The following is a 22225-nucleotide window of genomic DNA, read 5'->3' as shown; positions in this document are numbered from 1 at the left end:
CACCCTGCTCTCAAAAGTCAGACTCGTCTGGGTTTTCATACGCAGTCCTGTTGGCTTTCAGATGTCAGTATTTCAGTTTTGTCTTGTGGCTGCTGTTCAAAGAAGAAAAATAGGGTGGCCAAAAATCCGGATGCAGCAGATAATGCTGACAGTCACACCAGGGCAGTTCTGCCTCTCAGGGCAGGAAGCCACCATTTATTGCTAATGCCAGGACGAGGCTCAAAGTGGATGTCCTCGAAACACAGCCGCGCTCTTCCCCAGCCCTTCAGACAGAAATGAAAAGGCTTTCATGTTCTGCGGGGGTGGAGAGCACAATTTGTGGTGACCTGTCTCTGGCTGGTATTTGAAAGGTCACTTTGAGTACGACACTCTCTGAGCCCATTGATTTGGGGAGGAAAAAAAAAAAAAAAAAAGCCCCAGCCCTGTACAGAAGGGAAAAGCGGGGGAGAGGAAGCGAAAATAGAACTGGCCACAGCCATTGTTTAAAACTAACAAAGAGCCACTGAAAGGCTCCGCTCGCTGTCAATAGCCCAGGCGAGGGCGGCCGCTGGGCAGGCGGCTGGGGCCGGGCTGTGCGGGCACTGGAGCCTCCGCTCAGCTCCTGTGGTTGGTGGCAAAAGCCTGCAGGAGCTGGGGCTGTGGGGAGGCCTGGTGGCATGCAGAGGGCTTGGATGGACCATCAGCTCCCTCCTGGCAGCGAGGGGTGGGTGCCCAAAGCCCCGTCAGAGAATGTGTGCACCCAGCCGGGCATGCCTGCCGGGGGTGGTGCTGATGGTGCAGGAGCTCCAGGAGCAGGCACGTTGGGTCCCTACAAACCAAAATGTAGCCTGGAAGGGGCTTTTCCCCACAACCACAGTTGGATCATTACCTTGGAAGCAGCTGAGGCCAGGAAAGAAACGATTTGCCCTAAAGAGCTCAGCCAACTGTCAGCTGTTTGGTGAGCATTAGTGAATAATAAGGAGAAAGAGCAGCATTAGCCCTGCATCCATGCAGTAATCTGTCATACAACAAGGAAAGTATTGGCACGTTGTCATGTTTCAAACACTGCTAATCAATGTCTCATAGAAAAAAATAAAAAATCACCCTGAATGCACCCAGCGGCACGGTGCTGGCTGCACAGCTGGAAGCTGGCAGGGGTCAGGGGCAGGGGGACAGATGCCCCCTGCCTCTTGAGGGCAAGGGCTGGGGACAGCAGGCAAGGCGAGGACCCTGGGCTCTCCCTGAGCTCTTAGTGCTTGTAGAGCACACGTAGCTGCAATTTTAGGAAGGCTAGCAGAAGATCAAGCAGTAAGTTTTTAGCTAGAGTCATGCTGAAGGGTTAGCTTGTTATCTGCATAGTGGTTAAATCCCAGGAAGAGCCTCTTATTTCGGGATGTAGGTGATCTACTTTCTCCCTGAGCATCGTGGCTGGTGTTTAGAAGGGTGCACAAAGTCACATCAAATAACAAACTGGTCTTTGTCAGAGGTTACGGGCCTTGCACAGGGAATAGATGGAGTGAGTTGTGGGGAACTGTGGTGGATGGTCACAAGAAGGGAAAGTTTCAGTGCCTGAGACCCAGATTCAATTTGTTGTATTGTCTTACCTTCTGTGTGGGACTGGATAAATTAATCTCTAGCTCAGTGCCCTGCCTGGAAAATGGGGATAATAGCATCTCGGAGTTGCTCTGTGGGTGGTAAATGTGTATGAAAGACACAGGACGCTCTAATGCTACCATCCTGGGAACAGTTTGAGTGCAGTAGACAGGAGAAGCCTAGCAACTGCTATCTCAGTCACTTGTGTCTCCCATAATTAATTACAATATGTAGTGGTAGACATTTGAGTGGTTGAGAGGGGAAAGGGAAAGACTCAAACTTGTAACTGGATTTCTGGAGTCAGGAGGGAAAAATTGAATTTTGCCCTGCAAAAAGGATGCAAGGGAAAAACAGAAGGGAGGAGACAGCATCTCCTGGCCTGAGTGTGTGGAAAGAGAATAATCAAGGTGCAAAGGTGATGCTTTTAGGTAGGTAGGTATCTTGGAAAATGGCATTTTCTTATTGACGTATCTGGGGAGAGACTAAAAGAGTTTTGCCAGTTAGCGATGGGAACCTTTTCTGCTGCAGGCACAAACCCAGAGGGGGTCCCAGGCAGTGGGATGTGCCTGGAAAGGCAAAGTTCTGCATTGACAGAAAAGGATTTAGCAAAATCACTTAATGGATTTATCCTTCTAATTTCCCTGAGCTCTTCCAAGCTCTGGATATAAGCAATGAGGGCAAGTTTATGCACTGATTATAGAAGTGATGGATCTAAAGAAAAAGAAGAGGTTTGAAGGGTTGAAATTTACTGCAAAGTCTGGCCCAGGAATGACCCCCTTTCTCCTCCTTTGAATTTTTTCATCTTGTGCAGAAAAATGCAGCTGGTCAGCTTGACAAGTGGAAACTGTAGCTTTGTCATTAATGTGCAATGCTGAAACAATGATGTATGGCTGGCAATAGATCATGTTGGGTTTCCGCAGAGCAGGGAAGACTAAGGCATGAGACTAATTCATGATGCATGAACGCATTGATCTTCCTGGCTCTGAAAATACAATGTAATGAACCCCCGCTAACACATCATTTTTATGCCACTGCACCTCACTAATATCTAATGATTTCACCTTGCTCTGAGATAAAACATAATTGTATGGGAGTTCCAGCTTTGTTCTTCAATATCTGAGTAGAGTTAACGAATTATGTTTTGCTCTGTAGCTATCGGCAAGTTGGGACAAGCTTACAAAAAATGCAATTATTGGGCTAAGATGCATGCCTAAAGCACTGTGTCTGTGTGTAATACTGTGTGTGTATACATACGTGTATGTGTGTACACATCTGCTGGGGCATATGTGAGAATATACACCACTTATGCATGTGCCTACTAGTAAACGAAGTAGTTAAAAAAATGGAATTGTAAAGATGTTGAGAAGCAGGTGTCCAGGCTTAGGGATTTCTGGATTTCATCCATCCCACTGGTGCTCAGAAAATGGCAGTAACTTAGAGATGGAGGCTGCCCCGTAAATGTTGTTGTTTGCAGCATTCCAGCTGGTGATTTGAAAGCACAACAATCATTTCTTCCAAAGTCCACAATCCTTTTGAAGACCAACCTGCCACAGTTTGCCCTTGCAAAGCGCCAGGCAGCTAGTTTCTTCCCCAGCCAGGCAAAGCATTTTTCTGAAGAAAATAGGTTTGAGTTCCTTTTGATAATTTTAAATGCTAACACACTCCTCAGTTGTTTGTACTTCACCTAAATGAAGCTGTTTTTTTTTGGTGGTGGTGGTGTTTTTTTTCTTTCTTTTCTTTCTTTCTTTTTTTTTTTTCTTTTGTTTTTCCTGCTTACTGTCTGTCCATAACCAAATGCTCTCTCTCCCCCAAATCATTCTGCATGTCCTGGTTTGAGGGGTTGGTAGCAGGGACTTTTCCTCCTCAGCCCGCCCAAGCCGAGGTGTGCGGTCGGGGAGTGAGATGGCGTGGATCAGTGGTGGGGACGCTTCTGACCGCATCAGTCCTGGGCTGTCAAAACCTCGACAGCAGCAAGGCTGTCTGGGGACTGCTGCGGATTGCCCTGGCTGGCAGCGGTTTGTCTTGCCATATTATCTGTAGTCACCTGTCTTCTCTTGTTTTATTTAGTGATTGGAAGCTCTTTTGGGGGTGAGCAAGTGGTAAACTCCTGTTTGTTGTACATCATCTGCTGCAGTTGGGGTCCTGGCCCCTGACTGTGGCTTTTAAGTAGGATTGCAGTACAAAAAATGAGCAAGAGCTAGTAAATGTGAGTTGAAGGTGAAGATGTTTGTGGATTCTTCAAAGGAAAACCCTACTGTTACAAAATAAGTCAATGGAAATCTAACCATTCTTGACAGTGAAAGCTGAAGTAATGTTGTACCTAATTTGAAATTCCCTCTAGGCTGAGTAAGACTTTTCCTTTCATGTGTGATGTTTGTATCCCTTCTGGGAGCCCTTTCCTCTGTACCATGGTTGGTTACATGTGGTGTTGACAGATGATTAAGACATGAAGTCTCTTAAATCAGAGGAACAGTCAAAGTTTTGCATTGTGTGCTCAGGTGTTTACCCACAGCATTTTAATCATTTCAGGCTGGCTTTGAGGTTTTGGACTTGCTGCCTCTTGCATCTTTAGGTGTCCACAGCAAATGAGATGCTGAAGGGAACAACAAACCCCAGTTGTACAAGCAGGATACTAGAGGGGAGAGCAGTCCCTTAGGGGTAGCGATGCAGTTGGAGTGCGTGATCTTACTGGTGCATCTGGTTTCCAGCTTCTGTGCTACTCTGCTTGTCACCTCCTCAAAGGAAAACTTCGAAGTTTAGGAAACTGCAATTCCTGCTCTGCAAAACTGTGCCTCTGCATGTTTTTGAATGTTTCCAAAACACGAGGGTTAGACAGCAATGCCGCAATGGGCTCGTGTTCTGATGCCTTGTCACACGAGCCCACGCTGGGTTTTTGGGTATTCGGGTGGGGCAGACAACACCCATGAGTCATCTTGCTGCGGAGAAGATATGGCTTTTGATGTGATCAAAGGGGCTTTTTTTTTCTTTTTTTTTTCTTTTTTCTTTTTCCTTTTCTTTCCCCAGCTGCAAGTAACAAAAAACCCCACAGCCTGCCACACGGCGATGTCTGTCTGGAGCCGGCTGCTGCTGGAGCCTCCCCAGCCCGTGCCTCCCCGCAGCCAGGCGCTCAGATCGAGCTGTCCTCGTGTGGGGACAGCAGCTCCCCCAGGGGATGGAGGACGTGAGCATCACAGGGGATGAGGAGAAGTGCCCGCCAGGACTCCATTAGCTCTGACGCCTTCTCTTTATGACAGACCTGTAGCTTCCCTCGGCACTTATTTTGATGGCTTGCTTTCTCCCCCCATCCCCATGATCTCCATGTCTTGACTTTTGCAGGCACTTTTCTCCTATAAGAATATTAAGCATATTTAAAAAACACTTAAATGCTAATGTGAAACCTGAAAAGAGGATGTCAAATGCAAGAGACACTCCGAAGACATGATGTCTCTGTAGAAGGATTTGACCCTGGTAATCTAATTTGCTTTACATTTCAAATGATACTTCATTCTCTTATTATAAGGCTCTGTGTCATTGGCTCATAAAGATTACAATTTCTTGTCTCCCAATTGTAATAAATCCAATTCAAGCACCCTCTTGATTTGAAATTTGTCACAACAACATGCGGAGGGCACAGTTCCTGAGTTTTATGGTGAGGGTGCATTAGACTCATCTGCAGAAAAGATGACGCAAGACTGTAAAATGATTCGTCCCTCTTTCTCAATTGGATCTATGATAAAAAAAAAAAATCTAAATTATAGCTTATTCCTTATTATCCAACAGTAAAAAGGCTAGACCGGCAGGGGAGCCAGACTGGCTAGATTTTTTTGTGCGTTATTGTTACACTAGGGAATAATCCGGTTTCTTTAAAACCATCTGAAAATATTTCATCTTGCTTCAGCAGACTTGGGGGCTTAACCTTTCTGCTTATAATTATTGGAGATGATAGAAAACCAATCAGTATTTTGTGCATGTATCTTATCAGGCACTAAATAATATAGTCACAGTGGCTGATGCATGGCTGCTTTGTACCAACACATAATCCTGTTGACCAGATGAAGCCCTGTCGTAATGGACAGGCAGAAATAAGGCGTTCAGTTCACATGAAGTTTTGTACTTGTGCTGTTAGCATCCAGGTAGTACGGCTGTGGTGAGCAGGAGCTTTGCTAGGAGCTGTGCTGCTCACAAAGTGATTTTTTGGTCCATATCCATGGTGTTTGTTTCAGTGACAGAGGTGTGCTAGCTGTTTTACAGCGTGTTCTTTGTTCCAGATTATGTCCGTAGGAGAATGTGTATGTAAACATTGAACCCAGGTATGCCTCGGCAGATGTTGATGAAGGTGTGGTGCAGATCCCAGCCTCACAGCCGAGCATGAACTTCGCTCTTCACGTGCTGCCAGGCACCTGCGTAGCTGGGATAAGCTCTCATCTTTTTTCATTCTGCCTCTGATCTGCACTCGGTTTTCCCCGTGGCGTGCTCCTGGCCATTTTTCCTTCAGGAACTTATTTTATGCCCTGCTTTGCAATGGCTGAACACGAGCACAAGCTATGCCAAGGCTTAATGAACCCTCCTGGAAGGAGAAGTTGGCAGTCGGGGGCGTCTCTGACAATGCTGCTGAGATGAGGGAGGGGGGAATGCATACCGGCCTGTGCTCCGTGCTGCTGATGTACAAACATGTGCTTTGTTGAAGTGGGGAGCTGAGCTGCCTCCCGAGTTTTAACACCCAGTAGGGCTCCAGGGTTTCATGTGGCAGCTGCCTAGCTGATAAATATAGCTGACACACATCTCGAGCTAGAAATGCAACTACCCTCCGCCTGCCACCGCACTGTGCAAAGCCTCTCTCGTGTCTTGCTTGGCATCAGGCATTGGCTTGCTCCAAACGGCTTTTGTGTGAAGCTTAAAGCAGGCATCTCTCCCCCGCTTCACATCGGAAACTTGAAATACTTTGCAGGGGAGCAGCACAGACCAAGGCTCGCTGGGCTGCTTTTCCCCTCGCCGAACCGAGAATAGAGCGCGACAACAGTTGCCTCCCACGGTCCTGGGCTGCCGTTTCATTTCCTGCCTGTATGCATCAATGACAAGATTGTCTGGAGTGGAAGGGAAATTCCTTTAATGAAAGCCACGGTGCACCTTTCCAGCCTCTTTCCGGTGTGTAGAAGCAATCTTAAATCCCTGAAAGTAGACCGCCTGCCCTTTGTAACTTGGCTCGGTGAGCCCTTGCCTTGGTGACAGTGCCTCCAGGTGCCAAGTTGCTGCCGAAAGGGAGAGGTGGAGTGCTGCAGATCCAGGCTTAGGTTGCTCTAGTTTGCTGCGTGCACAGGAGAGCAGAGGAGCTAGGGAGGTGACAGCAGTGCACCTGGTTATCAGCCATCGGTGGCACGAAAATGCTTTTTTTTGGACCGTCTCAAATAAATACATGCAAGAGATTTTTGCTTGGAGAGAACTTTTGTACTTTTAGTGGCTGTTGCTCCTTAGGGTTTTTTTTGTTGTTTTCTTTTTTAACAAAGGTTTTAGCCAAGCAAAAAATCCCATCTGTACAGCTTTTTTATTAAAAGATAAAAAAGGAGAAGTTCATAGGAGTTAGCATTAAGTCACGGTCCATAGCAATCTAAGGTATTCACTGGCTGGGGACTCTCTCTGTTTATTTCAAATACCCCTTTATCATTTTGTTGAAAGAGCGGTGTTCTCTGTAAAGCTCTGCCAATTGAAAAAAGAATCAGATAATGAAGACTGATGCTGTACTGATGACAGCCCTTCAGATCCTCAATAGGATTTCTCCAAAATCAAAAGACTTTTTTGTTTTATTGTCACACTTGTGGCTTAAAAAATAATTAAATTTAATCTTCTAGGTCTCGAACGAAAATGAAAATTTAAAAACAGGCCCCCCACATGCAGGAAAAGGACAAAGCAAATGCAAATATCCAGTAGGTGTTAAAGAAAATTTTGTAAATTATAAATGAAAATATCGTATTTACAGTGGGTGCTGAGCATATGCGCTTTACAAAGACTACATTATTGCTCTCAGCAAGTGTGACTGGTCTTTGTGTGTGCCTGCAGTGTTTGTCACAAGGGAATTAAAGTCAACGTATTTATACACTTGTATAAATGTTGCTTTCATTTACTGGTTTGGCACCAGTTGTTTTTGAATCCTTTGGAAATGTACTGTCTTTTCCATGTAAGTGCCACTCCAGCAAAATACTTAGACATGTATGTGACTGCACAGAAACATGCAGGGTGCACACGCTGCAAGTTGAGCCTCTGCTTAGATATTTGCTGAAGCGGAGCTACTGTTTCCTTCCCTGCAAGAAGGAAAGGCTCTCCAGACTGCCAGCAGGCTGTGTTTGGTACCGTATTAGCTACCTCCAAGAAGCTGTGAATGCTGCAGCGAAATGTGGCAGCTGTTCCTCTGCGCTCAGGAACGGGGAGCTCCAACAACCCTTACCTGAAACACAGTGGTGTTAGAGGGGCACGTTTTGCCTTCAGCTCTGTGCTAGCTGCCCGTTGTGTCATCCCAGCAGGTCAGTGCACTGCTGCAACTTGGCTAACTTGGCTTTCCTGTCTGCAGAGGGGCTGTGGTGCCACATGCACCTCCAGCGTGCCACGAGGTTGGGGGGTCACCTGCCTGGCAGTGCAGGACATAGCTGCCTGTTGTGGCACAGCAGCCTGCTCAACCTTTCTCTGTATTCCACTCTCCAATGTCAGGCTGTAACTGATTAGGACCAAACCAGGCATTTTCCCCTAAAAGTGTCCCCACCAGCAACTAAGGCTCCCCCCTGCCCTGCTGGGGAGATGCCGGCTGCTCCGTGGGCACGCGTCCTTGTGTGCTGCTGGGCTGGGATGAGATAAAGTTCTCCTCTCCTCCGTGGTGATGGCAGCAGTAGTTCTGCTTTGTATTTTGGCATCTGTTTTATACCTTTTAAAATTTTGAACAAATTTGTTGTTGATCGCAGTGGGAGCCAGATAAATAAAATATATCGGGAGATATTTGTACTGTAACTAAAGCACTGAATTTCTATAGGGAGAGCGTAGCAAATGACAACTTTGTCACAGTACGTGGAAAAGTGGAAATTAGGCTTTGCATTTTTACCCGATCTTTAAGCAGGCTGAACTCAGTGCTTCCTTCTGGGGACAGGTAAAGGGAGATGCTCGGAGGCCCTGGCGGGGAGCCAGTCTAGCTGGGGGAAGCACGCAACAGTTCCTTCAGATGAGCTGTTAAATCTGAAATGCTATAACTTGGTTAATCCTTTTCTGGATTCCTTTTGACAAACTCCTAAATTTTCAAAGAGTTACACAGGATTTAGCCCCATGCCAGCTTTAATGTGAATTGTGTGGCTAAAATTCCATGCAGTTCTTTGAAAATTTCAGAGCCGGTGCTTTTCACAAGATCGACAACTGTTTTATTTCTCTTGACAGAGTATGTGGAGTGAACAAACACTGCCATTTGTAGAGAAATCTTTTTGGTCTCTCAGTCTCTATAGCACCTTTAATCTGAGACTCAAAGAGCTGTGTAAGAATGGAAAGTCCCACAGTACCTGCAAAAGTTAAATGCAGTGTGCATTACCTTCATTTTCTAGAGCGGAAAACTTGGGCTTTTTTAGGTTATCTTTTTCCCTTCTTAGATTCACACAGTAAGCGAATGGCAATGCTGGAGGACAAGACAGAAAGCCATTTTGGCTAGTGAGTAACCTTGGTTCACCAGCCTTTGTGAAAGTAAAGAACAGAATCCATCAGTTGGCTGCATTTATTTATGAAGTGGCCGTAGTTAACGTCAGCTGCTTCAAATCAGTTGGAAGCCAGGTGAGGTTGAACCCTCTGACCCCATTCCCAGTAGCAGCCACAGAGGCAGTACCAGTGATCTGCACTGGAGCTGCTTCCATCTCTAGCCTGATGTCTCGCCAATTTCTATTCATCCAAAGAGCCAGGGCTTGCTTACGCTAACAAGTTTCATTCAAGGCATCTCAAAACATTGCCCAAAGTTGGGTCCAAAGCTCATATGATAGGAAGGTAAAGCACAACTAATGTTTCTCATTCTTTCTGCTCCTCTTGTCTTATGTGCGTGTTTGAAACAGGGGGTTTGGCTCTTTCTCCAGAAGTATGCCACAGATTGCAATTCTCATTTTTAAGTTTATTTCTGCTCTTGACTTAAAAACTGAATTAACAAACAATTGATTATCAGTTTTAAAATGCAAAAACACCATCTGGTCTTTGAGATGTGCTAAATTGCTGGGGGGCGGGAGGGGCAGGAATGATGAATCTGAAGGATTGCCACAAGTGGCACAGGAAAGGTTCCTGTGCGAAATTCCTGCTGCTCGTAACCCCTACCACCCAGAGACGAGATGTGAAACGTGATCCTCCACCCGCATACCTCTGAAGCCCAGAGGGGCTTTGGTTACGGGGTGCTGCAGCATTTCTGCCCACAACACCAACATGTACAGCACCCCCACACTATGCAACGAGGGAAAACCAAAGCACCTCGCTGGGGGCAACTGGGGGCTGTGCTACACCAGCTCAGCCGTGCAAGGGGGACCCTAAAGCAGCCAAAGCAGCAGGGAGCAGGGGCTGTTCCCTCTGGTGCTTTGCTACCCCGGGCCCCCAGGTTCTCCCTGGTGCCACGTGCTGCACGGATGCCGACAGGCCTTCACAACCCCGAGGGCCGTAGCCTGAGCTCAGCCTCGCTTCTGGAGCAGGAACAGACTGGTTTTTCCATCGTTCTGTGGCTCCTGGCTGCTTCCCATGAGAGACAGGTCACAGCGAGTCTCAAGAATGAGTGGCTGCTTGTCAGTGGGATGTGTCACTTCGGGAGCAACCTTGTCATGTAATGCCAACAATTATATCAGCTATATTTGTGGGTCAGGTCAACCTTCATCAGACCTTTCTCTCCTCTCCCCTTCCCTTGCTCCTGCTACCACTCCCATATTAGCGAGCTGCTGTCTCTCGCTGCCTGCAAGTTGAGCCCTCGCTGATTTAATACAGCTTTCAATCACTGCCAATGGGGCTCACGCTTCAATATCATAACTGCTAAACACACTGTGACAAATAATCTGAGGCTAAGCTTCCAGGACAGAGGAAATCGTTTTCCTCTTGAAATTAAAGTTGATGCATAATGGAATGCAATAAGATGTTTCCAGCAGGAACACAGCCAGTTTTAGTGCATCTCGAGTCCCTTTTTGTCTGCTGAACGAGACGTTGCAGGTTACGGAAGTCATTTCCTAGAGTTCAGGATTTGCAATTTGCATTCTATAATCTCCTGGTCATTTAGCAGCAGATAATTTGTCATGGTTTGTTTTAGCTGTTGTGATATTGATATTTATTATGCAAATTGTATTTCCTACTACTTATTGTTCTGCACCCTATGAATACTTAAATTATTATAAACCTTTTTACTTAATATGGGTTGTCTTCCAATTTGATGTTTGAGCAGCAGTAGGTCATAATGCACAATATTGTACAAAAGGGTCTAAAACATGTAATTAAAAATAGACAAACAAGATAATCTGGTGCCTGATGACACAGAGGCAAATGGAGCCGCTATGCAAAGTCTCTCAAGCCCAAGCTGTTTACCAGTGCTAAAGTCCTTCTGGAGGGAAGGGAATTTAGCGTCGTGGACAAAGACAAACGCTTTCTTCTAAGCTGGAGGATAAATCCGGCTTAGTCGCACAATCGTGATGAGCAGGGTAGCCTGAAACTCCGCGTACGTGGCACTTGCCATCTCTCCAGGGCGAAGATGCTTGGCAGCTCGGGAGGGGCACGGGGCACCGCTCCGGGGTGGGGGCAGCCTGCGGGTGGGGGCTCCCCCCAGCCCTGCGCTGGGACCCAACGCCCGCCTGGAGCCGTTTCAGCTGCGGGCTCAGCAGGGACGTGCTGATAAAGTTGGGCAGACAACTCACCTGCGCCCAGCTTAGTGCGGAATAACCCTGCTAGCGGCGGCAGCACCACCCGACGGCCCCTCCGCCCCCCCCCGGCATTGCCCGTGCAGGCCCACGGTGCTTCAGGATCGGAGGCTGGGGCCCGGCTCCCCTTCCCCGGTCGCTCCGAGCCCGCTGCCGGCTCCGAGCTGCCCGCTGCGGGGTGCCGAGACCCCCGGGTGGGCGGCCGTCGGGTACCGGGCACCGGGCAGGGGGTAGCGGGTGCCGGGGCTGCCGGTCCGGGGGCTGCCGCCGGGCTCGCTCCGTGCTCGCCGGGGCTCGCCCGGCCTCGCCGCGCCTCTCCCGCGGCCGCTGGGAGGCTCAACATCGCCTCCAGCGGCCCGGCTGCCGGCTCCGGCCGCGGCGGCCCCCGGGGGGGGCGCGGGTGGGCGACACGCGGCGGGGCGGGGCTGCGACACGCGTGGGGTGCGCGATGCGTGGGGTCGGCGAGGGTGGGCGGCCGCGGAGTGTGCGTGTGTGGGCTCCCACGCGTGTCGCGGCCCCACCCACGCGTGTCGCGACACCCCCACGCGTGTCGCGAGCGGCGCCGCCCGCCCCCCACGCCCCACCGCTGCTTTCCCTTCCCATCCCCGAAGCGGAGAGAGGGGGGGGGGGGCTCCCGCCCTCCTCCCGTTTTTCCGCCGCCGGGGGGGGGGGGCACCGGGCCGCGTCCCCCCCCCCCTCCTCTTCCCTTCTGCCCCCCCCGTCGGGGCGGAGCGAGGCCGTGGCGCTGCCCCTCCCCGCGCCGTGACGCGGCCGCATCTCATTAGCGGTGCGCGCGGTCGCTAGGTGCCGGCCGGGGCGCAGAGCCGAGCAGGTGCCGGCGATGGCGGCTCGCGCCCAGCCCCGCGGCCCCGCGCCCCGCCGCGCCCCCCCGGGCCGCCTCCTGCCGCTGCCGCCGCTGCTGCTGCTGCTCTCGGCCGCCGCCGTCATCCCCAGAGGTAGGGCGCTGCACCGGACCCCCCCCCCCTTATCCCCCGTTTATCCTCCCCACCACCAAAACCCCCCGGGGCTGGACCCGGCGCGCACCGTCCGCGGGGGGGCGCCGCGGGGCTGCGGGGCGGGTGGGGGGCAGCGGGCCCCCCGTCTGTCCGTCTATCCGTCTGTTCGTCCGTCCAGCGAGAGAGGGGGGGGAGCGGCGCCGTGCGGAGGCTCCCGTTGGGTGCGGGCGGTGCCCGCGGAGCCCCCCCCCCCGGGGCTCGGAGCGGTGGTGGCGGCGCCCCCGGGGCTGCCCGCTCCGCCGGGGGGCGTTGGGCGGCGCGGGGCGGGCGCGGCGGCGGCGGCTCGGTGCCGGTTTCCATGGCAGCGGCTGCTGGCCGCGGGGGGGGCTCGCCGGGCGGCCGCCGACCTGTTGGCAGCGGCGTGCAACTCCGTCTGTCCGTCCTTCCTTCCCTCCGTCTGTCTGTCTGTCCGCCCCGTCCCGGCGGCTTTGGGCTGAGCGGGCGGCACCGGAGCGGGGCTGCCCCGGAGCCCCGAGCCCCCGCTGCCCCAGGGGAAGCCCAGCCCGACCCGGTCCGACCCGGTCCTTTGCAGCAGGGCCGTGCCGGTGCCCGTCGGGGCAGCCCGTCGGGGCCGCCCGGTGCCCGCACAAGGCTCCATTTAGCGGCTGCCGCGCCGAGCGGAGCTGGCGTGCCTTGCCCGGGACCAGGCGGCGAAACAAGCGAGCCATTGAGCGATCTGTTGCGTTTCGCTGATACGGAGAAGAGGGGAGGGGGGGGGGGGGGCGAAGGCGCGGGCAGCGCGGCCGAACAAAGAGCTTTATTCACGGCCGCGCTCTGCCCGCTCCCGGCGCCGGGGGCTCAGCCCGACGGGGGGCACCGCTACGGGCCCCGGGGGTCGGCCCCGTCCCCGCGATTTTCTCCGTTCCGGCTGCCCTGCGGCCCCCGGAGCCTGTCGGGGGTGGAAAGGAGCCGTCGGTGGCAGCCCCTTTTTATTAGGAGCTGGGGAAACACTTGTGTCGCTCCGGCACGGCTCGGCAGCAGCCGCCCAGATGTTTATGTGATTAACGCGCTGTCCTCGTAGTTTTTTCGGAGGGCTTGCGCGGAGGTGGGTTTTGTGGGATCCGCGCTCGGTTCAGCTCCACACGCAGGGAATTGTCTGTTGGTCTGACCTGTGGGGAGCTTCTACTTCAACCAGCCTGAAATAAAAACAAAAGCCCTGCTGGGGGATAACTCCGCTCGCTCTTTGTGTTGCCGTCTGCCTCCCAACATCTTCCCTCGCGTTTCAAATCGTTTTTAAGGGCCGCTTTTAGCCAGGGGCTCGTGCGGTGTCACAGCAGCACGAGCCTGGTTGCCGGAGCCCCGCTGGCGGCCGTAGCAGCCCGCTTCAGACCGTTGGAGCAGGAGCCGTTGGGAAGGAACGAGCCGGGGCTGGGTGCTGCAGCTCGATGCCGGTGCCTGACGTGTGCACTCGATGTTTTCCGATAGCGAAAGGCACTGCACGGTACGAACCGAGATGGCGATGCTGTTGGTAGAAGATAACTACCTGGTGATGCCAGCGCTCTGTCGCGAATAAAGGATAACATCCTAAAAGTCCTGCTTTAATGTATTTCAGACAAAACTTCTTAACGCTGAAGACTTCTGTTTTTTTTTTTTTTTTTTTTTTTTTTTTGATATTTCCTTCCGTTTCTCCCCTGTCTTTTAAAAGCTACTAGTTTGTTAGCTTCAGTACTCCTGGAAGACAAACCCAGCGGTGTGGCAGTCGGTGTCTGGCAGTGATTGCTGCCCGCTGTCGCCGTGTCTCCGTACCGCTTGCCACGCGAGGAACACCAGCCCCGTGCTGTACCGTGGTGCAGCAGCATCCTGCGAGCTGGAGCGCGCGTTGGAGTCTGCTGCCATCGCTTCCCTGCCCGCCTGGAGCTCGGGTGGTTGGGCTGGTGATAGGCAACGCTAGGGCTCTGTTTAAACCGAGCTGGTACCTGGAGACGAATCCGTGCATTTCTGCAGCACCTTTTGATCTGATCGCGGTGCTTTACAGTGAATTAAACTTTGTAACACCCCTGCGAAGTAGGACGAGAGCTGAGGGATGGTTTCGGCTAAGGCTGAGATGCAGTCAGCGCTGGAGCACGGCAGCTGCCTGGCGGCGCACAGCCATGTTGCGCGGCAGTTTAGAAAGAATAACTTCCCAGCCGAAGCCGCGGGAGGCGTTCAGAGGAGCGGTGCCAGCATCGCTCCGAAGCCCGGTCGTGGTGCTGGGTGCGACGGCTGTGCTGACACGAGGGTGCTGCGGGTGCGCCTCGGGACAAGCAGCGGTCACAACTGCACGCTGCGGCATCTGCCAACGTGAAACAAGCCCCGAATGCAATAGGCCAGGGGAAGACCTTTGCTCCTTTGTAAATACGGAGTCAGTTTCTAAGGAGCTTTTGTGTGCAAGCAAGACAAAGCTTCTGATCTGCAACGGTTTTGCTGAGACTTGGCTGGGCTCTTGCATTGGAAAATACACTGACGTTCTGGTTGTGTTCTGCATGAAATGCAAACACTTGAGGAAAATTGCAAGGAAGAGGCTGGTAAATAAAGTAATCCATCTGGATTGCAGCTTGGGCTCATTTGTCTTGCATGTAGGCAGTTGGGCACAGGTTTATAAGCACGACAATCTGGCTGAGAAACCACTGCCAAGGAGCCTCCTGTGATTTCCAAGGATGGGAAGCCTCGTGGGGAGTCGGCTCTGCTCTGTGCAGGATCTACACACAAGAGGGGGCAGTTCCTCGCACCTTTGGCCCGATGGACACCTGTTGGGTTTATTACTGGCAGCGCTGGATGTCACGATATGCACTGGACGTCGCGATATGCCTTGGCAAGAGCAGGGGCTGCTGGCGGTTCCCTCTGCAGAGGTGGCTGGGGTGCACCTGAGGCCGGGAGGAGGAGACGCGCTCCTCCTGCGCGCGCCCGTCCTTATCAGTCTCTGGTCTGTTGATGTTGCTTCGCTGTTTTCCTTGCTTGTATTTCACTCTGTCTCTTCTGGGTGTGTAAATAAAGAAGGCTTTGTAATCAAACAGCCCTGACTCAGTAACTGAAGATGGCTTGGCGTTGCTTCCTCAGGTCTGTGCCAGAGCCCAGTGCGTGTTCGGGGGGGCAGAGGCGTGCGGACCGGGGCTCTGCCCCGTCGCCTGGCTAAGAAGGGATGGGTCGGCTTCCTCGCCCTCTGTCTGCCCGGGGCCACCCAGAATAAAGCATTTGTTTTAGGCTAGGTCTGCTCTCTCTTTGAAATGACTGTTTAAATGCTCCTAATAACATGTTTGCTCAAAAACCTACTTTACAAAATAGCTTTCTGATACTGCATGTAGGCAGATTTTTCTGGCGTTTCTGTTCAGCGCCAGCTTTTCTAGAGATTATTGTCATAATTTTAAAAGGGATTTTAACAACTGGTGCCTTTTTTTTGACAGTGTAGCAGTACTCCTGTCTTGAATACAGGGGCTCTGCATATCCAAAAAAATGAAGTTGCTTTCTGTGGTTCAGGGAGATATGATTTTAACAGACTTCAGAAGCTTTAAATGTAATGCAAGCTGTAAGTCTGCAGCATTCACTGCAGCTGGAATTCAGCCAGTAAGTAAATACTTATGCAGCGGTTTGAGAGTACAAGCAAAGCCGGACGTGTAATCTGTATCTCTTCTGAGAAATGGGATGCGACATTAAAAAAGTTGTATTTGTTCCTCTGAGGAATACTGTGTGCTGTTCTCTAGTGGCACAAACCCACTGGCATTAAATAAAGAGACTTTGTTTGGAAACCTGCAATGAAGAAGAGACCCTAGCTGGAATGTTGTAATTACGAGTGGTATGTACTTGTTTAAGTTTCATAAATCAGTTACTTCCCTGGCGATTTAATTGCATGCTGCAGCTAGCAGCTGCTGTTGTGGTTAACGGGAGCTCCACCACAGAGCTCTTTGAAGGTCGTCCAGTGCTGGCTTGGAAGCTTTGGTGCGCTTGGCTTCACGACCAGGCACCAGGGGAGAATGCTGGTGGAAGAGGCTATTTTTGCATGTCTGAAAAAAAGATACCGCGAGGCTTCAATCAAAAATGTAGTAATTGGAAGGGGAGTATTTCACAACAGAGCTCGGCAGCTGGGCCACGCGCTGGTGTGCAGTGTCTGATCCCACTGCTCCCAGCTCGTGGCTGGTCATGGTCGAGCCCTGCCCCTGCGTTTGGGTGCTTGGTTCCTTGGTTTGCAAGCGCAAAGAGCCCGAGTGCAAGCGATGCACGTGGCAGCTGGCTCCTCTTCTGATGTTTGTCTGCTCGTGAACAGAATCTGCCTGGTTTCTCTTGGCTTTTTTTCCCCCAGAATAAGCTTTTTTTCCCCGTCTTTCCTCGTGTATTTGTTACCTGGTGATCTTGTTGGTTTTCCTGTCATGCTGCACATTGGGCTGCGTCTTAAGTCTTTGTATGGCAAAGGAGTTAGCTGTTAGGGAGCTGTTCTAAGAGTGCTGGATGGGACTTTGGAAATCGGACTTTGGGGTTAATCTCATTCATCTGTTCAGCGTGTATTATCGTGAGTGATAACAGTACCTGAACAGCAACGTTGTCATAGTTGGTGTTTACCTGCTGAACGTGCTGAGTGGCTTTTCTGTTTTATTTAAAACACTTACCTGGGCTGTGGTAGGAACTCCTACTGGCCTGCATGTGTAATTAGTTGAAATCAGTGACGGCCCTGTGTGGCCAGCATGATATTTCTACTCTACAGTTCAGTTTGAGTGGATTATGTTCTTCTGTAGTTTAAAATTTTGAGTAATAACATCAAACCCTAATGGATATCTCAAGGTGGTGCTACTATAACAACTGACACCCTGTTAAGATACTAGTATAGAGGTAAATGGTATTTAAAATGGTATTTAAGCACATCTCTGCTCAGAAATATAAAACTTTCAAGGGCTGTCTTAACATGAAAACTAAAGAGATTGTTCAGCTTAATTTTTCTTTTGTCACTGGAAATGCTTGTGCATCTTGGTGTCTGTTTGCTGTCATTCCTATCTGGAGGTGCTGTGTTGTTTTCCCTGGTTTATATTTTTACCTTCCCAGGGCATGTGTGGGTAGCTTCAGCCTCTGGGGATTGCAGTGCTGTGATCGGGAGTTGCATAAGCGGCTTTCTCTGAAGGGTAGATGGAAACGGTGTTCATGGCCAGGGCTTGGCTTTTTTTGTAACTTCTAAAGCAGCAGCAGTTAATATTTCTGTGGGTTTTGCCAGATCACTGAAGTCGGTGTCAGCCCCTTCCCTTCTGTTAGTGACAATATGAGGGAAATGTAATTGTTGAGGAGACGATGGGCTCTGAGCTGTAGGAGATGACAGGCATTCCTTTAAAATGCAGGTGTATGTTTGGCACTGCTGGGGAATAGTTGTGTTAGAAACGTACTTTCCCTGCCAAGACCAGCTGTGAAGTGTTTGCCCTAAACAATTTATATTACTGGCCCGATTCTTCACTAGGACAGACAGCAAAAGTCCGTGGCTGCTACTACATTTTCCAGACTCCTTGGTGAAGCAAAGGAAGCTTAATAGCAAGAAACTGTAGTTGAACGTTTTGCTCAAATGGTTTTCTCCGAGAAGGTTCAGGTACTGATTAGCTTACATGACAGTGAACTTCTCTTATCTCTTGTATGTTCAGCATCTTGAAAGTGAGGGAACTCTTTGAAAAATGCATTTGACAATTACATTAACAGTGTCTGGTGCCGTGTACAGGATTAAGCTGCCGGAGGGCATAGGCAAGCCCTCGCTGGCTTTTAGGGAGGGTGTGGGACTGTGCGGTTCATTCCCCTTGGGTTTCCTGCAGGACGGTGATCTGCTGCTGACCACCAGGTGCCGGGTGCCGGCTCCCCAGCCAGATCTGGGAGGAGGCAGGCATTTCGTGTACAGAGCTTGAGGCAGTGCCAGCGTGTTACTCGCATCAGGGTGAAGGCAGCTTGCATGTTCCCTCTGGTTTTGCAGCATAACTATGCGAGCTCTGCACTGCTGACATGCAGAGCGTGGGCGCTTATCTGGGGTGAGGAGTTGAAGCGTGGGCTGTTAATCCCCTGCAGGCAGGGGAGCTCCTGGAGGCGAGGCACCGTGGGCAGTGGTGGTCTCTGGACCACCTGAGTGGTGGTAGAGGTGCAAATGGAGCTGGTGGAGCCGAGGAGATCCACAAACCTGACACGTCGCCTCCTGAAGTTACACGGGCTCTTGTCAAGCGCTGGCTATATAAAACACTGGGTTTGGGTTACGGCTGTGGATGAACCTCTTTGATCTTGTTTTGCCCTTTTTTAACAGTTTGTGAGCAACCGAATCTGATTTATAATCTCTTCAAAGGTCTGCAGCCAGAATGGAAGTGTTACTGTATTCCCCAAGCTATCGCAAAGCATCACGAGTTGATCGTCTCTGAGGTGGACTCGAGTGGTTTTCTTCCATTCACAAAGGTGCACTCAAGTGCTAATCCACAACACGACAACTTTCGTGAGCTTGGACCTGAGAGATCTCAAAATTTGATGCGGAGGCACACCTTTCTTAAAGCGGTGTGCCAGCTGTGGATGTGATCTTCTCATGGACAGCATGAAACCAAAGCAGGACTTGGCAGGCGGTAGCAGGAGAGGTCCGAGGTTGCCGTGGCTTCCAGTTCTTGCATCCACTTTGTGCCAGTTACCATAGCATGTATCCCTCCTTGGGAGTGTGATGAGGGAGAAAGAAGCACCAAGCAGCAAAGTGACATTCCCCCCTTTCCCTTGCTCCCCCCGTTCAGTAATAGAAATACGAGTGAGTCTGCAGCATCAAAAGAGAGATCAGAGTAATCGGATCAAGCATGAGAAACTGCTTGTTGCTGCCTCTCTGTTTTTAAATGAGGCTGCCTGGCAGCTTCCCTCTCAGAACACTTCTAAATACTGGTGATGTTCAGCTTTGGAGCTGGGGTTATAGTGAAGTAGGGCTCTACTAAAATTAGGCTAGAAAGAAAACTTTCCTTGTGTGCTCTGAGTGTTATGCATCAGCTCTGGGCTAACGCGCTAAAAGAAAGGGGTGTCGTGCCCTCCTGGCCTTTATGTCGTACCTGAGAAGAGGAACGCTCGTCTCCAGCTCTAATTGCAGAGACAGCACTTTCACTTCATGCGTTTTATTGCAGTAGTGCTCTTCTGAAATGTGTTCTGTGACACCGAGACATCTGCGACCTTGGCAAACGTACACGGCTTTATTGAAAGGCGTTCGCTTCCCTGCCCTGCTGCCACAGTGGGGCATGGGATAACTTTTGGGCAACAGCTGCTCTTTGTCCATTGAAAGGCAATGAAATTGCTCGGCTGGGTCAAACAGGGGAGAAAAGCTGCTGGCTCTTGGGTATGGCTTACCTGCAAAGATTTTTCTTCTTCAGCCACAATTGTCTCTTGTACCATCTACTGTGCCTGCTGGAGGCATGTGGACATCCATCCCAGTTCCTAATGTTTGCTGTGCTCCATAACATCAAAACTGTCACTTACCGTACAGTTGTAAAGCTATAATTGCCTTTGGGTACACAGTTGTGTTTGCTCAAGCATTACGTACGGATTAGTTGGTCGAGGTTTGTAGAAGAACGACAAGTATTTATTTTTTTTTTAAACTTTCCTAAAGCAGAAAGTGATTCCCAAGTTCTTGCTGGACATTGCAGATAAGATGGCTTGCTTTTGGGAATACTGCTCTAAAAGATACTCATCAGTTCTTTTAAAACATTGCTTGAAGTAAGGTTTTTTGTTATGCCACAGATAATCCAATGATGCGGTGAGGTTGTGTTGGGTAAACCTAAGCAAAGTTGTTGTTGCATAAACCAGGACAAACACGAAAACCCTGGACAGATTTGCATAGTTAGGTTGTTTGGAGGGTCACATCTAATTCTCACTGGTTTCATTATAATGAAGACCTAAAATATTCTCATTTAGAGACTTACTGCTCTAGTGTTTTTTTTTTTTTTTGTTGTTGTTGTTTCTTTCTTTGTTTGTTTGTTTTTCTAATTTGGATTCTAAGTTATTTTGCTTCTAAACATGGGCTATTCATTTGTACTCCCACTACTTGCCTCTTTGATATCTTTATCCATGTTAGTTTACGTGTACTTAGGTTATGAAGTCAGAAGGAAAAGACTTCAGCAGGAGCAGAGAAGCTCTTGTGAGCTGCCCTTCGTGCTTTCCCCAGCCTGTGTAAAGTAGGTGCTCCTCCTAGCTGAATTGAGGGTAGTCACTGCTGTGTACCTGTGAGCAACTTCAACAAGAAAGTATGCTGCGTTGTTCTTGCTGTCAGCAGCTTGTTAGAAACGCTTATGCCCAGATCCCATTTCCTGCCTTAATTGGGGGAAGATTTCTGGATAACTTCATTACATTGCTTCATATTGAGATCCGGAATGATGCTGTTTTGGTACCATTTCATGACGACTGTTTGGCTTGGGCTTCTGGAGTCAGGTGGATAGTTGGTTACCAAACATCAAAACTGTGAATGTTTGTCAGTGATGGTCATTTTTGTCAAACTCAGGTGTGAAGAGGGAGAAGCGATTGGGTTAGTTGAACCTGTTTGGAGTAAGCGTGCTTTTTTGGGATGGGTGCAGCAGGAACAAAGCAAAGCAAAACCCTTTCTTATCATAGGAAGTGCTTTTGTGGTGACAGTGAGAATCTAGGTCATTTAACAGAAACTCGTTCTCTAAGCAGATTAATTTTTTTTTTTTTTACCACCCTAGTTTTTTACCATGCTGTGCGGAGTCCGCAGAAACTACGCCCAGTTCCTTAGCACATATTAACCAACAGGGGGTCAAATTAAATTGATGTGCGGAAACATTTTGATTTGCAGTTGAGCAGTGGGTGTAGTTTGGTTGTAATAGGGCATCCTGCTGAGTGAGCTGGTATTTCCTTTGCTCTTCTGCAAAGTAATACCCTCTGTTATGTGAGAGAAGTGATTGTGCTTCTGGATATGGACGGTGGAACAGAAGAGGATGCGCGGGCTCGGTGTGTGTGGGTGGAGGAGAGGAGCAGAGATCCCTGCCGGGAGCAGTGTGATTTGGCAGAAAGCTCTGTGGCTTGGCGTCGGTACCCGTATTGATACAGCATGCTCCTAATCTGTCCGTTGTAAACGCTTACAGCAGCTCATGGTGGGAATAAGGCAGAACCCATTTAACTTGTTCCAGCTTCTTGTTCTTAGTCACTGTTGAAGTCTGGGTGTGTGGAAAGGTTCTTCTGGGTGTGTAAAAACAGAGTATAATTTTCCTTTGTCGTTTGAATTTTTCACTTGTGAACTTAATTTTCTAATAGCTTAACTGCTTCTCAAATGAAGACTTATGCTGTGTCATTAGGAGAGGATGTATAAGGTGATGATTGCATGACTTTTGTTTTCTGCCATATCGCACTTAAGCACTGTTCTTCCTCCATGCTCAGCTTCTGGTCTGAGGGTGGCTCTGAAATGGATATTTCTCATTAACCTAGTAGGCAGAACTACTGAAAATGACTCCTATGCTCAGGTTTTTGAGCTCTGCCCACTTAAACAATTTTTAGTTTGATTTAAAGGTCTTAATCATTCCATATAATCTTTAGTAGAATGTACACATGTTAATCAACTCTACTGAAGCCGAACCTGCCAGTTACTGCTTCTTTGCCTGTCAAGTGTAGTTGCACTTTTTTTTTTTTAAATAAAAGCAAGGATTAAAGTGGGATAGATAGGAGATTAACACTGTTCCCTTTGGACATCTTCAGGGAAGGATGGAGAAAATTGTAGACAAGAAATAAAGAAAATACTTGGAGGCAAATCATTTATTGCTATGTAGCAGTACATTGTAAACAGGGGGTTTATAGCAAAAC

At 49.7% G+C, this 22225-nt stretch overlaps 1 protein-coding gene across 6 annotated transcripts in view; it reads left to right on the top strand.

Moving 5' to 3' along the window:
• Positions 1 to 12284: 12284 nt before the first annotated feature.
• The window catches only part of CADM1 (cell adhesion molecule 1), a 176407-nt gene continuing 166466 nt past the window's right edge, over positions 12285 to 22225 (top strand). For all 6 annotated transcript variants that reach the window (XM_084301496.1, XM_084301495.1, XM_084301498.1 and 3 more), the window contains exon 1: positions 12285 to 12415. In XM_084301496.1, coding sequence (XP_084157622.1) covers positions 12301 to 12415 — 115 coding nt within the window. In that variant the 5' untranslated portion in view covers positions 12285 to 12300. The remainder of the gene's footprint in view (positions 12416 to 22225) is intronic.

The sequence above is a fragment of the Netta rufina genome (genome assembly GCF_964035555.1).
Source record: "Netta rufina genome assembly, chromosome: 25".
NCBI lineage: Eukaryota > Metazoa > Chordata > Aves > Anseriformes > Anatidae > Netta > Netta rufina.
This window is presented reverse-complemented; position numbering and strand designations above follow the sequence as displayed.